The 13,191-nt window shown below is 34.4% G+C and overlaps 3 protein-coding genes across 3 annotated transcripts; 2 read left to right on the forward strand and 1 right to left on the reverse strand.

The window, feature by feature from the left end:
* Positions 1–1,094: 1,094 nt before the first annotated feature.
* Cbr-sra-32 lies at positions 1,095–4,782 on the forward strand (the record flags this gene model as incomplete). The annotated part of the gene is made up of 7 exons (XM_045241812.1): positions 1,095–1,238; positions 1,424–1,534; positions 1,824–1,969; positions 2,281–2,356; positions 2,403–2,515; positions 2,732–2,938; positions 4,656–4,782. The coding sequence occupies 7 exons, from the start codon at positions 1,095–1,097 to the stop codon at positions 4,780–4,782; spliced, it is 924 nt and encodes a 307-aa protein (XP_045095131.1).
* Positions 4,783–6,666: 1,884 nt separating this feature from the next.
* Positions 6,667–9,710, forward strand: Cbr-sra-35 (the record flags this gene model as incomplete). The annotated part of the gene is made up of 6 exons (XM_002630050.1): positions 6,667–6,777; positions 7,161–7,271; positions 8,371–8,516; positions 8,564–8,752; positions 9,203–9,476; positions 9,522–9,710. 6 exons carry the CDS (start codon positions 6,667–6,669, stop codon positions 9,708–9,710), a joined length of 1,020 nt encoding a protein of 339 aa, XP_002630096.1.
* A 284-nt stretch (positions 9,711–9,994) lies between these two features.
* On the reverse strand, positions 9,995–11,983 carry CBG13477 (the record flags this gene model as incomplete). The annotated part of the gene is made up of 4 exons (XM_002630049.1): positions 9,995–10,189; positions 10,240–10,464; positions 10,821–10,997; positions 11,867–11,983. 4 exons carry the CDS (start codon positions 11,981–11,983, stop codon positions 9,995–9,997), a joined length of 714 nt encoding a protein of 237 aa, XP_002630095.1.
* Positions 11,984–13,191: the final 1,208 nt, after the last annotated feature.

Below are 13,191 nucleotides of genomic sequence, written 5' to 3' on the forward strand. Positions count from 1 at the left end.
GTTTGTGAAAAATGGACTTTTTCTGAAATTTCTGAAATTTCAAACTTTTCCGCTCATTTTTATACATTTTCATATTCAAATTCGGCTTTCCCACACTTTTTTACCTCTAAAATCTCCTTTTTGGCTCCAAAAAATGTTTTCTGCACTTTGTCGTAAAATCCGGTGTTTGCACAGAAACGAAACTACAGTAACCTGAAATGCGCAAAAAAACGCTTCTGTGGGTAGTTTTCGATGCTGAAGCTCAAAATCATAGTGAAAATTTATAAAAATCAAAGCTTGCTTGTGAAACATGGAATTTTTCTGAATTTTCAGAAATTTCAGACTTTTCTTATCATTTTCAGAGCTTTTCTTACACAAATTCCTCTTCCACACACTATTTTACCATGAAAAACTTTTTTTTTGGCTTACAGGTGGGGGGACAGGAGATTTTTCGTAGTTTTTTTGTAGCTAGAGTATGCATTCTACCGTGACGGTGTACAACGCTTAATGTCACTCTGCGTACAGCTGTCGTCCTCACCTTTATGGATGCAATCGGGTGGCCGCTTCCTCTTTGCCCGCGTGGCTCAGTCGGTAACGGCGCCGCGCCCTCAATCCTAGCCTCGACAAGTTCAACTCCTCGAGGGGCATATTTAAAATGAATTTCGAGAACATTCTTTTTTTCATGTCCCCCCACCTTTAAAATTTTTTTCTGCACTTCGTCGTAAAATCCAGAAATGAAACTACAGTAACCTGAAACGCCCAAAAAAGCGCTTCTAGGGGTTGTTTTTGATGCTGAAGCTGAAAATCATGATGAAAATCTGCAAAAATCAGATATTGATTGAGAAATTTGGAATTTTTTTGTAAGTTTGAGTTTTAAAAATATTGTTAGAAAAAATTTTGAATTGAATAAGAAAAAAAAACTTTCACCACACTTCATCAGACATAGTGATAATTGATCGGTATTGCTAGGCATATAATTTGAACACATTCCCCCGCCCTCTTCCTTTTTTTTCTAAAATTCTCTAACGTCACCAGCCTTTTTTCTTCATCTGTTAATCTAAAATTTTCCCAGGAGCTCCACCAACAACTCCAAACTTAATAAGTTCGGCGAAGCAATGGAAGACTACTCTGAAAATGCGTTCACCCCGATATTCGTATCAGCTTCGGATATTTTGAATTTGCGCACAGCTACGCAGTTTCGATTCTATGTCATTTATATTGATCTGGTCTGTTTGGTCTCGTTGCTTTTATCGATTTTTGTGAGTTGACCTAAAAAACTTTTTAGAAACCTTTGAAGCCTAAAAACCCTGAAAGGTAACGTTTAAAAGGCCTTATTTTGAGCCAAAACTAGGAGAAAACTTAAATTTTGAGAACAAAATCTGAAAAACTAACAATATTCTGATGGTTCAAAGCTTTTAAGCTGAAGGCAACTCTAATTTTTCAGACAATTCGCCAACTACGAGCCAAACAAATTTTCAACAAATCTATCACTCATTTACTCATGGCTAGTTTGGTCTATGGAAATGTTCATAATGCTAATTACACTATTATAGAGGTATGTGCCATTTTAGAACTTTGACATTTCAGAACCACGGATTAGTTAGAGCAACAAGCCTTTCCCACCCACCACCTAGAGAGCAAGAAGAAGAGAGAAAACACCGGGATTGTATACGCCATCTCTCATCGTCTCGCTTTTGTATCCCGTGGTGTAGTGGCTAGAGCACTACGCTTTCGCCCATGCGGCGGGGGTTCGAGTCCGGCGCATGGCAACTTTTATTTTTTATTTTTTTTCTTTTTGACTATAGTTCGTAAATTTGAATTATTCCAAATTCAAAATTTTCCAGACCTGGTCTCTATACCGTTCCTACTACTACTCAACCGACTCGATTAATATCATGTTCACCAACGAGGACTGCGTTCTTCTGCACATCACAAATTCATGCCTTCGATTTTTGTACATTGCAATTGAACTGGCACTTAATGCTGATAGGTAAACATTTAAAAAAAAATAATTTGCCACCGACCAGACTCGAACCGGGGTCGTGCCGGCAAAAGCGTAGCCCACTATCCACTACACCACTGATCGCACCGGGCTTTCCTTCTCTTTCTGGCCCCTCGCGGTTACAGTGGTGAAAGCGAAAAAGGTTCCGAAAAGTCTTGAAATTCAGAATTTCGAAAAAAATAAAATTTTGGGCAATGACCTAAATTTGAGCTCGATTGATATTCTTTGGATGAGCTACAAAAATCGAAATAATTATATTTTTAAATTACAGTACCTAATTTATAAAAGTGTGTTTTCAGAGTGATTGTAATACTGTTTCGAAAGTATACACATTGCTATCCAACGATTCGAGGCGAAGTCTTAAATATAATAGCGGTAAGCTAGGTTTTTTTGGTTTTCTAGACCAGTTAATTTTTTCTAGGTCATTGGTTCATTTGCACTCGGCTGGATACTTCATATTGAGGGTTATCCGTATAAGGGAATCACAACGACGAGCTGTTTTCGAGAGACAGATATTACGATAAACTTGAGATCGTGAGTTTTTTTGGGGTTACGGTATGCATTTTGGCATGGCGCTGTACAGTGAACGGTCAGCCGGATAGCTGGCGCCACCGTAGCTCAGCTGGTAATGCCGTTGCACCTCCAACGGTGGACCCACAAGTTCAACTACTCCAGAATGTCTGAACAAAACTACGATAACATTTTAAAAAATTTTAAAAGTCGATATTCCTAAACTTCCAATGTTTTCAGAACCAACCTAACTTCCTATACAATTCTATCTGCATCTTGCGCTCTATTGGACTGTTTTATGATGTGGTACACTTGGAATGATCGGAAACACAGCTCATTCGATCTGAAATCAAAGTATCTCAAAGTGGAACAGCATTATTCGCTTTTGGCGGTTTCTTTGAATTCGCTCCTTCAATTATTGGTCACTTTTATTTATACGATTAGTATGTATGTTCTACAGGAGATGTCGAAAACGAATCAGGAATTGGGAAGTGCAAATTTGTTGAGATGGTTTTATGTGAGTTTTTTTCTGAATCATTAGGTTTTCGAAAAAATTTCGAAAAAATTTTGAAATCCTCAATTTTTGATATTTCGAACATCCAAAAAATGAAAAATCGGAAACTTCGACTTTTTTCTCAATTTTCTGAATTTCTGAATTTCTGAATTTCTGAATTTCTGAATTTCTGAATTTCTGAATTTCTGAATTTCTGAATTTCTGAACTTCTAAATTTCTGAATTTCTGAATTTCTGAATTTCTGAATTTCTGAATTTATGAATTTCTGAGTTTCTGAATTTCTGAATATCTGAATTTCTGAATTTTTGAATTTCTGAATTTCTGAATTTCTGAATTTTTGAATTACTGAATTTCTGAATTTCTGAATTTCTGAATTTCTGAATTTCTGAATTTATGAACTTCTAAATTTCTGAATTTCTGAATTTCTGAATTTCTGAATTTCTGAATTTCTGAATTTCTGAACTTCTAAATTTCTGAATTTCTGAATTTCTGAATTTCTGAATTTCTGAATATCTGAATTTCTGAATTTTTGAATTTCTGAATTTCTGAATTTCTGAATTTTCGAATTTCTGAATTTCTGAATTTCTGAATTTCTGAATTTCTGAATTTCTGAATTTCTGAATTTCTGAATTTCTGAATTTCTGAATTTCTGAATTTCTGAATTTATGAACTTCTGAATTTCTGAATTTCTGAATTTCTGAATTTCTGAATTTCTGAATTTCTGAATTTCTGAATATCTGAACTTCTGAATTTCTGAATTTCTGAATTTCTGAATTTCTGAATTTCTGAATTTCTGAATTTCTGAATTTCTGAATTTCTGAACTTCTGAATTTCTGAATTTCTGAATTTCTGAATTTCTGAATTTCTGAATTTATGAATTTCTGAGTTTCTGAATTTCTGAATTTCTGAACTTCTAAATTTCTGAATTTCTGAATTTCTGAATTTCTGAATTTCTGAATTTCTGAATTTCTGAATTTCTGAATTTCTGAATTTCTAAATTTCTAAATATCTGAACTTCTAAATTTCTGAATTTCTGAACTTCTAAATTTCTGAATTTCTGAATTTCTGAATTTCTTAATTTCTGAATTTCTGAATTTCTGAATTTCTGAATTTCTGAATTTCTGAATTTCTGAACTTCTGAAGTTGTGAAGTTCTGAATTTCTGAATTTCTGAACTTCTGAATTTCTGAAGTTGTGAAGTTCCGAATTTCCGAATTTCCAGACTTCGAAATATTTTTAGGACTTCTGGATTTCCGAAATTCCCATTTTCCAATTTACAAATTATCGGATTTTCGAAAAGTCAAAACTTTAACCAATCCGAAAAGTCCGATCTTCTCGGGAAACCTAAATTTCAACTCAATCGTGATTTCACTTATCTGAAATTATGAATTTTGCAAATTTATTAGAGCTTTTAGGTTTTAAAAAATTAATATTTCAAAAAATTTGATTTGTTTTTTTTTTGAATTTCCAACTTGTGACCTCCTAGACTGTTTTGAACTATTTCGACTTTTTGAAATTTTTTTTTGAATTTTTGAGTTTCGATCTCCTAGATTATTATATTTTGAGCTCTCATGTCATAATAAAAGTGCCCAGTAATTTTCAAAAATCATTGTCCTTATTCTGCCCCAAAGATCACCAAATCTCTTTTCAGACAACTCCCTACTCGAGTTATTAGTGCCAATTCAAATTTCATTCTTCATTCAGTGGATCGGGAATCGTCGGAAGCGACGTATCAATCACGTCATCAAAGAATCCTTCACCCAAGAATCATATTTTAATAAATTGTCAAACAGTTGGAGCTAGAAATTTCAGTTTAAAAAAAATCATATTCTTAAAAAAATGAAGTTTTTGCTTGTTTTGGAATTTCAGACAATTTTCCAATATTTTTCAATTTTCTGGAATCCTGCATTTCTAAGTTTCTGATTTTTAATTTTTTTTGAATTCCTAGTTTTTTTTCCAGATTTTTTTTGAATTTCGTCTACTTTTCCTTTAATTTCCAAACCTATTTTTTGAGCATTTTCTCGAGAATTCGAATTTCAGAAAACAAATTAAAAATCTTTTTTTGCTTGTTTCTTTTTCAATTCCTCAGTTAGAAAAAAATGTTTTTTGAACTTCCAAAAGAATTCCAATTTCGGAATTTCTGGACTTCAAAATTTCTGAATTTCGGAATTTCTGAATTTCTGAATTTCTGAATTTCTGAATTTCTGAATTTCTGAATTTCTGAATTTCTGAATTTCTGAATTTCCGAATTTCTGAATTTCGGAATTACTGAACTCCAGGTTTTGTTTTTGGAATTCCCAAAGTCCCTAAATCAAGTTTTTAAAGCGAGAAAGAAAAATTTGGTCTCACTTTTCTCAATAATTCGCTTTCCTGGAACACTTTTTTTGTTTTGTATAGAATTAGTAGGTGGGGGAGAAAAGAAAAATAAAATAATACCAAAACAAAAAAATACTGATAAGGTTTTTGGACTGAAAATTGGCATAAAAATTTTGCCGATTAGAAAAAAATGCTTCCAACCCTTGAATAGGATTTGATTTTCTTATTTTCTCCTTTTCTGAAATTTTCTGCCAATTTTAACAATTTTCATTTCTGAATTTCTGAATTTCTAAATTTCTAAATATCTGAACTTCTAAATTTCTGAATTTCTGAATTTCTGAATTTCTGAATTTCTGATTTTCTGAATTTTCTGAATTTCTGAATTTCTGAATTTCTGAATTTCTGAATTTCTGAATTTCTGAATTTCCGAATTTTAGAATTTCGGAATTTCTGAATTTCTGAATTTCTGAATTTCTGAATTTCTGAATTTCTGAATTTCCGAATTTCGGAATTTCGGAATTTCTGAATTTCTGAATTTCTGAATTTCCGAATTTCGGAATTTCTGAATTTCTGAATTTTCAAATTTTGATAAAGAATGTTTCGGCAATTATACAATGAGCCTAATTATTGAAACTCACAGTCCTACTTTAAAAAAATTACAGTAATCCTAATTTTTTTAAATTACAGTAATCCTAATTTTTTTAAATTACAGTAATCCTAATGTTTAAAACAGGGTCCGTAATCCTAATTTAAAGAAAAATCAAATTCGATTTTTTCAAGTAATTTAGAGATCCTACATCCGTCACAAACTCCAAAAAATGAAAAAAAAATCACATAAATTTTTTTTCAAAACTTCTAAAAATGATTTTTAGTCTTTGTTCTCCCAGTAAATTACGATGAATCACCTGAAAGCAATGGGTAGAGATGTATGACTTAAATATGATCAATTTCAGCAATTTCCGTCTTTGCTTATGATTTATTTTTAGTCTTCTTTGCAGGTGATTTTGGGAGAAAATAGTAATTTTTATGAGGAACATTTTTGGAAACTTTGAAATTTGGGCAGTTTCCTACCCAAAAAAATTTTGTTCTCAGAAAAAAATCTTCATTTTATCTTCTTTACCAAATTATTACCATTTTACTGTTCATCGAACTGCCAATTATTTTATCCCCTCTATTTTTCTTATTTCCCATTCTCCGGAGACCCTCCGTTTACGTGATAAAAACACTGATTATAAATTTATCAGCCGACCTGTCTGCCTAGACACGACACGCCTCCACTGGGGATGAGTAACAATGCATAATATTTTCCAACGCCTTCATTCTGAAGACGTCTAGGATTCTGGAGAATGCTCAACGACACTGAAACTACACTCTATGCACGTACTTCATTGTTGTATCGAGCTAATGCAATGTTTCAAATTTCAATTTGTGTGCTAACCATATTGGTGTCGATTCAGGTAAGGAGCCGCGGTAGAGAATGTCTGATAGTCTATCAAAGGAGTACGGTAGTCACCCAAGGTGGTATCATAGCCACCATAGCCACCCAATTGCATGTACCCCTGAATTGATAATTTTGTACCCAGGAATTACTTTGTACTCCAATGACCCCAAAATTTTTTTACCCTCCGAATGATTTGCCCCACCCAAGATGTCACCTAACCAGTGTGCGTTGCCATGGACCAAACCATATGTTCCTTCGGAAATAAGCTTAGAGTACTAGCAACCCAGAAATTTCTAGCACCGTCCAGCCAGAAGTACCGTAACCAAAGCCAGAAGTACCGTAACCAAACCGGCCTTGTCAAGAGCGAGACAAATAAAAAAACTGCATTTTTTACTTCAGGCGTTCAACCTTCTCTATCTTCGAAGTGTATTCCACAAATCCACCCGCCAGTTGCTCTTCATGAGCATTCTCTATGCAGATTTTCACGCGATCAGCTACGGATTTTTGCAGGTACAGTACTACCAAAGAAAATGCTACTCTATACTTGTAGTTTGCCCTTTCTACCACCCTTTACTGAGGTGAAACCAAGGAACGTCTCCAGAAGGCTTCAAAATTACAATTTCGAAAAAACAAAAGTTCGGGCATCAACTAAGACACAATTCTGATCAGGTTTCAGCTTGATCGGTTAACTTTGAATGGGTGGCAAGGTGCGCTACATACATACGCATATACAGAATCTGGTGAATGTTATTAGTAATGATCTTTTGAAGAAACCGAGATAATTGAGCTTAAAAAATCCAATTTTAGAAAAAGCAACCTACACCTATGATAGATAGGTTCTTGTATTATGAGCGTAATCATTTCGATTCGTATAAAAAATATTTAAAATCTGTCAACTGATAAATTTTTATCGTAATATCACTATCATTTTATCAGTCGACTGATTTTTAATATTTTTTACTGAAGCTGAGATAATGATACTAAAATGGCTTCGAATTTACTCCATATTTCCTGAACAATTAATCAACATTTCAATATTTCCAATTTTTTCAAATTTTTTCTCATTTTGGGACAACTTTCGTAAAATTTAGTTTGAATATTGTACGATCACTTTTTGTTTTCATGATCCACAAAACCAAAAGAACAGAAAATTCCCAATGACTTTTCTTGTTTTCTCAAATCCCTTTCAGACGATGAGAGAAAAAAAATCTGATGAGTAATAATTTTAAGCGTAATTAGGGAAATTAGGGATTAGTGAAAAACAAAGACATAGAGTCTAGGAGTATAAGGAAGCGTTGGAAATGCCAAAGGATAGTCAGACAAGGGAAAAACAGAAACACAGACAGAGACACTCATCTATTTTGGTCCCTGTGAAAGATATCGAAAAAATTTTAACAAATAAAATGTTAGTGATATAATGATAAACATTTTATAACATCAGTTGACAAATTTTCGATATCTGTTTTAGAAACCGAAGATCGCAAACTATAAGGTCCCTTCTATCAGAGGGTTTACGGTATCTTGCTTCAAAACTGACATTTTCAAACATTTTGAAAACAAAAAAGACCTTTTTGAAATGCCCAACATCTTAGGCAAACTAATTTTTTAGTCCTGGTCTCTCTACCGCTCTCTGGTCCATTCCACGGACCTCTCGCACATCACATTCACTGGCTACGAGTGCTTCGCAGTCACCTGGACCGTTGGAGCCGCCAAAATGCTCATGATTTTTATTCAAGGAGCTCTGACAATTGAAAGGTTAGAACTTTTTGATTAAATTTCTTATATTCTCTCAAAAAATTTAGAATCATTGACAGGATATACACCATGGTGGCTTCATCAAAACATTTCCAATATCAGGGATACATTTTAAATGTGTTGGTTGTCATTTTTGCGTTTATGATGAATACGTACAGCTACTCGGAGGGTCCAACGACGACTTATAAGCTTCAGTCGTGCTTTATGCAAAGGGACATTCCATTGGATCGAGTACTGTAAGTTTGGTGGTACATTGTGTCGCTTAGTGCCGCTAGGCGGCCGGCAGATCAGTGATCCAATTCAAGCACAATTATCCCATAAGAGATATCAAAAAGTTTTCAACTGATAAAATATTTATCATAATATCAATAGCATTTTGTCAGTTGGCAAAATTTTGATATCTTTTATAGAAACCCAGATAATTAGGGTCAAAGAGGACATACCGTAAACACTCTAATAGAAGGCCACCCTATACTTGCAACTTTAAGCTTAATTACCTCGATTTCTAAAAAAGATATCAGAAAGTGGTCAACTAATAAAATGTTTATCATAATATCAATAACATTTTATTAGTTGACCACTTTCTGGTATCTTTTATAACAACCGAGAAAGATCGGGTCGAAGAAAACAAACTTGAATTGTTATCAAAAACGTTTAAGCTAACTTTAAGGTCCCCAATTTTCCAGATATGCCCTTGGCTTCTATTTCGTGTTATCACTATTTTGTCTAATTGCGAATATTCTAATTATCAGTAGCTTTCGACGAGCAAAACCGAAAAGTTTCAATTTGAAAGTTCGCTTCAACATCCAAGAAGTCAAAAATTCCTCTTTGGCTGTTTCTATCATTTCCGCTGCTCAATTCGTTGCAATGTTCATTTATGTGTGCTCCAGTTATGTGCTCATTTTCGCAAGATTCGGAATTTCAGTCGAATATTTTCATAATATCATTTTGTGTGTTTATGTGAGTCTAGATTCATAATTTTTAAAATTTTTTTGAAATTTCCAGACAATTCCCTATGCTGGCCAATTCCTTCCTGTAAGTGTAATCCTTTGTGTTCAATGGATTTCCAATCATCGGAAAATCAAGATTTTTCAAATGACAAACGTTAATAAGAAGGAGACAATGGATGCAAGAATGGCGCAATTGAGAAATTCATGGGACGCTCAGGCTCCGCCCATTAAATTGGATTTCTAATTTTTAAATAAATTTTATAATATTTTTACTGGAAATTCTGGCGAAGCAAGGATGGAGAAGGGAGAAGGACGTATACGCCATCTTTACTACCATTCGGTGTTGTGAGCGGTGGCGTAGTGGCTAGCGCGCCTCGCTTTCACCAGTGAGGTGCGGGGTTCGACTCCGCCCGGTGGCAAATTCTTTTTTATTACTTTTTTGAAAGCGAACATTTATAAATTGAATTAATTTCAGAAAGTCAGAAGTAGTTTTTTCTCTATAATTTCAGAGAAAAATCAAATCAAAGTTTAAGCCCTTTGACGGGGCATACAACCGAGTAGCTTCGCAGCCTTCTGCATTCCATCTCTCATCCCGGCCAAAGTTTGGATGGTTACTGTACTTGGCTTCTTGCCAATCACACCCTTTGCTCTCATTTCTAGACACGACTCCAGATCTTCACACACTTCTTCAGATAGTTCGTTTAGGACGCGGCGCATTTCTTTCTGGAATTTTTCGGGAATTTCAAGAATTCTGGGCAATCCAAAAAACTCACATGACACTTTGTGAAATGCAATAACCAATCAATGCGTTCATCACAGATCGTCGATCGGTCCACATTGAATCTCAACAGTTTCTCAACATCAGCCATTTCGACGTCCAAAAAATAAATGTAGACTCTGATTTTGGTTCGGAGCTCTTTTAAAAGCTCATCTGCTCCTTCGTAGAGACGATTGGCGTCATTCGCAAAGTCCGAGACCAGATCGACGATGAGGGAGAGCTGAAAATGGCAAAATTTGAGATGTTCGGTCACTAGAGCTGGCTGCGACTACCTAGCTCACGCGCCGCCTCTTTTTGAGCTAAATTATCTCGGCCACTATGAGAGATATCAAAAACTTGTCAACTAATAAAATGTGCGCCAAAATATAAGCAACCTTTTATCAGTAGACAAAATTCTGATATCTGTCATAGAAATCGAGATAATCAAGCTTAAAGAGCACATCAGCGGCACCAATCCGATCAGCAGCATTTAGACCACAAGGGTATGCCTCACAATTTGTATACCCTCAAAGTTCAAAACCATGAAAACAAAAGTCTTAATGGATTTCACGGATAAAGAGAAAGTCCATTACAAACCTTTTTACACAAATCCGATTCCGTGTTCGCAATTTCGCGGCGAGTAATAATGCGCTCTTGGGGTGTGTCCTCCGATTCGGATGGCTTTTGAAGTGGTTGAATTGGCGGAGAATGGAGATCCGCACTTTGTGACCATTCGTCGGCGATAAGGGTGTTGCAAGAGTGACGGTCGTCTTCCTGGAAGATAACTTTTGGAAAATTGGGCTTCTGACTTTGATCTGATTTATTTGGGTTTCAGTAAGTAAGAGATATCAAAAAGTAGTCAACTGATAAAATGTTTATCATGATATCAGACACATTTTATTGGCAAACTGCTTTTTGATATCTTTTACAGAAACCAAGATCATTAGCATCAAAGAGGATATACTTGAATTTTCATCACAAAAATGTTTGAAGCTAGCTTTTTTTAGATATGCTCTTGGCTTCTATTTCGTATTATCACTGTTCTGTCTGATAGCAAACATCCTAATTCGACGAGCAAAACCGAAAAGCTTCAATTTAAAAGTTCGATTCAATATTCAAGAAGTCAAAAATTCGTCGCTAGCTGTTTCTATCATTTCTGCTGCTCAGTTTGTGGACGGGGTAGCGTTATGCATATTGACACTTTGAAACAGCAGATCTCGATTCTATAAAGCTCTAGAAAATTTGAAATTTCTGAAAACATTTGTGAACAAAATCAAAATACTTTCTTTGTTTTCAAAAAGTTACAAGTTTAAGAAAACAAAATACGGGGAAAGCTATAGGAATTTTCCATCAAACCTTAAAGCGCTCCTACCTAATTTTAACTAATTTTTTTCGGTTACTGTAGACGATATCAAAAAGTAGTCAACTGATAAAATGTTTATCATAATATCACTAACATTTTATCAGTTGGCCACTTTTTGATATCTCTTACAAGAACCAAGATAAATTAGGACACATTAGTGGTCATGGATTTTCTTTAGCAGTCTAGGATCATGTAATATGTACACCTATCTTTTAGCCGTATTTTAGTATTTTCTTGGCCTAATTTCATATGTTACTTTTCTAGGCCACCAGTCACTTACTTGTGAATAATCAACAGAAGGCAGTGAGACTTCCGAATGATGATGAGACGCCAATGAGTATTGAGATGGGCTCTCGGCCCGGTACAGAGTGGTCTTCTCACCGAGTCTTCGGAACATTCTGGAAAATTTTGGATAAAAAAATGCGTTTTTAGAAAAGAATAGGATAGAAAAGAAACGAGGTTGTGCATTTTTGGAAACCGCGTAGCTCAACCGGTAGCGACGCGGTGCCTTTGATATTTGGTCCACAGGTTTGACTCTCTCAAAGCTTTGAACAAAATCTATCATCATAACTTTCAAACAAAAAAAACCAAAAATTCAAAGTTGGAAGTAAGAAGTTCAAAACTTTTGAGATACAAATCTTCCTATTTAGAGTCTCTAAATAGTAAGAGAATCAGAGAAAAAAGACACTGACCGCTTAGCGGCCTTATTTTGAAGTGAGAGAGAAAAAGTAGTTTCCATTCATGTCACTTTATTGTTCTATTCATTTTTTGGGTCAGATGGCGATCGGATATGAATGGTCAGGAGAAAAAATGGAGAGGATTTAACGGATTTTTTTTGAACTATTTTTTTTTGTTTTGAGGAAATTTGAAAATGAAAAGCGCTGAAAATTTTTAGAAGTAGTTCAGAATTTCCAGAAAATTAGAATTTCAAAATTTTTAGGAAATCCGGGAATTCCCAGCTTTAGAAATTCAGATATTAAAATTTTCAGGGAAATGGAAAATTCTTAAATTCAGACTTTCAGGGATTCTGAGATTCTGAGATTCTGAGATTCTGAGATTCTGAGATTCTGAGATTCTGAGATTCTGAGATTCTGAGATTCTGAGTGTCTGAGATTCTGAGAATCTGAGATTCTGAGATTCTGGAGATTTTGAGATTCTGGAGATTTTGAGATTATGAGATTTACAGATTCTCAGATTCTTAGATTCTTAGATTCTTAGATTGTCAGATTCTCAGATTCTCAAATTCTGAATTCTTGAAATTTCAAAGTTTAAAAATGGATTCTCGAGATTCTGAAAAAAAAGAAACTCAGGCATTAAAAATTTTCAGAAAAATGGAAAATTCCAGAAAAATAATTTTAGAAAAATCTACACGTTCAAAGCTTTTGAACATTCAGAAATTTGGATATTCTAAAAGTTCAGAAATTGGAAAATTTTCAGAAAATTTCAAAAATTCCACAATGTGGAAAATTTCAATTTATCTGAAATTCCCAGATTCAAAAGGGTTTTCAGAATCCTTCAGAATCTCAGAAGTAAAAAAAATATAAAAGCAAGATCCTTTTGATTCCTTCAAAATTTGGGATTTTCAGATTTTCAGATTTTCAGATT

This window comes from Caenorhabditis briggsae (genome assembly GCF_000004555.2).
Source record: "Caenorhabditis briggsae complete genome, chrII, whole genome shotgun sequence".
Taxonomy (NCBI): Eukaryota; Metazoa; Nematoda; class Chromadorea; order Rhabditida; family Rhabditidae; genus Caenorhabditis; species Caenorhabditis briggsae.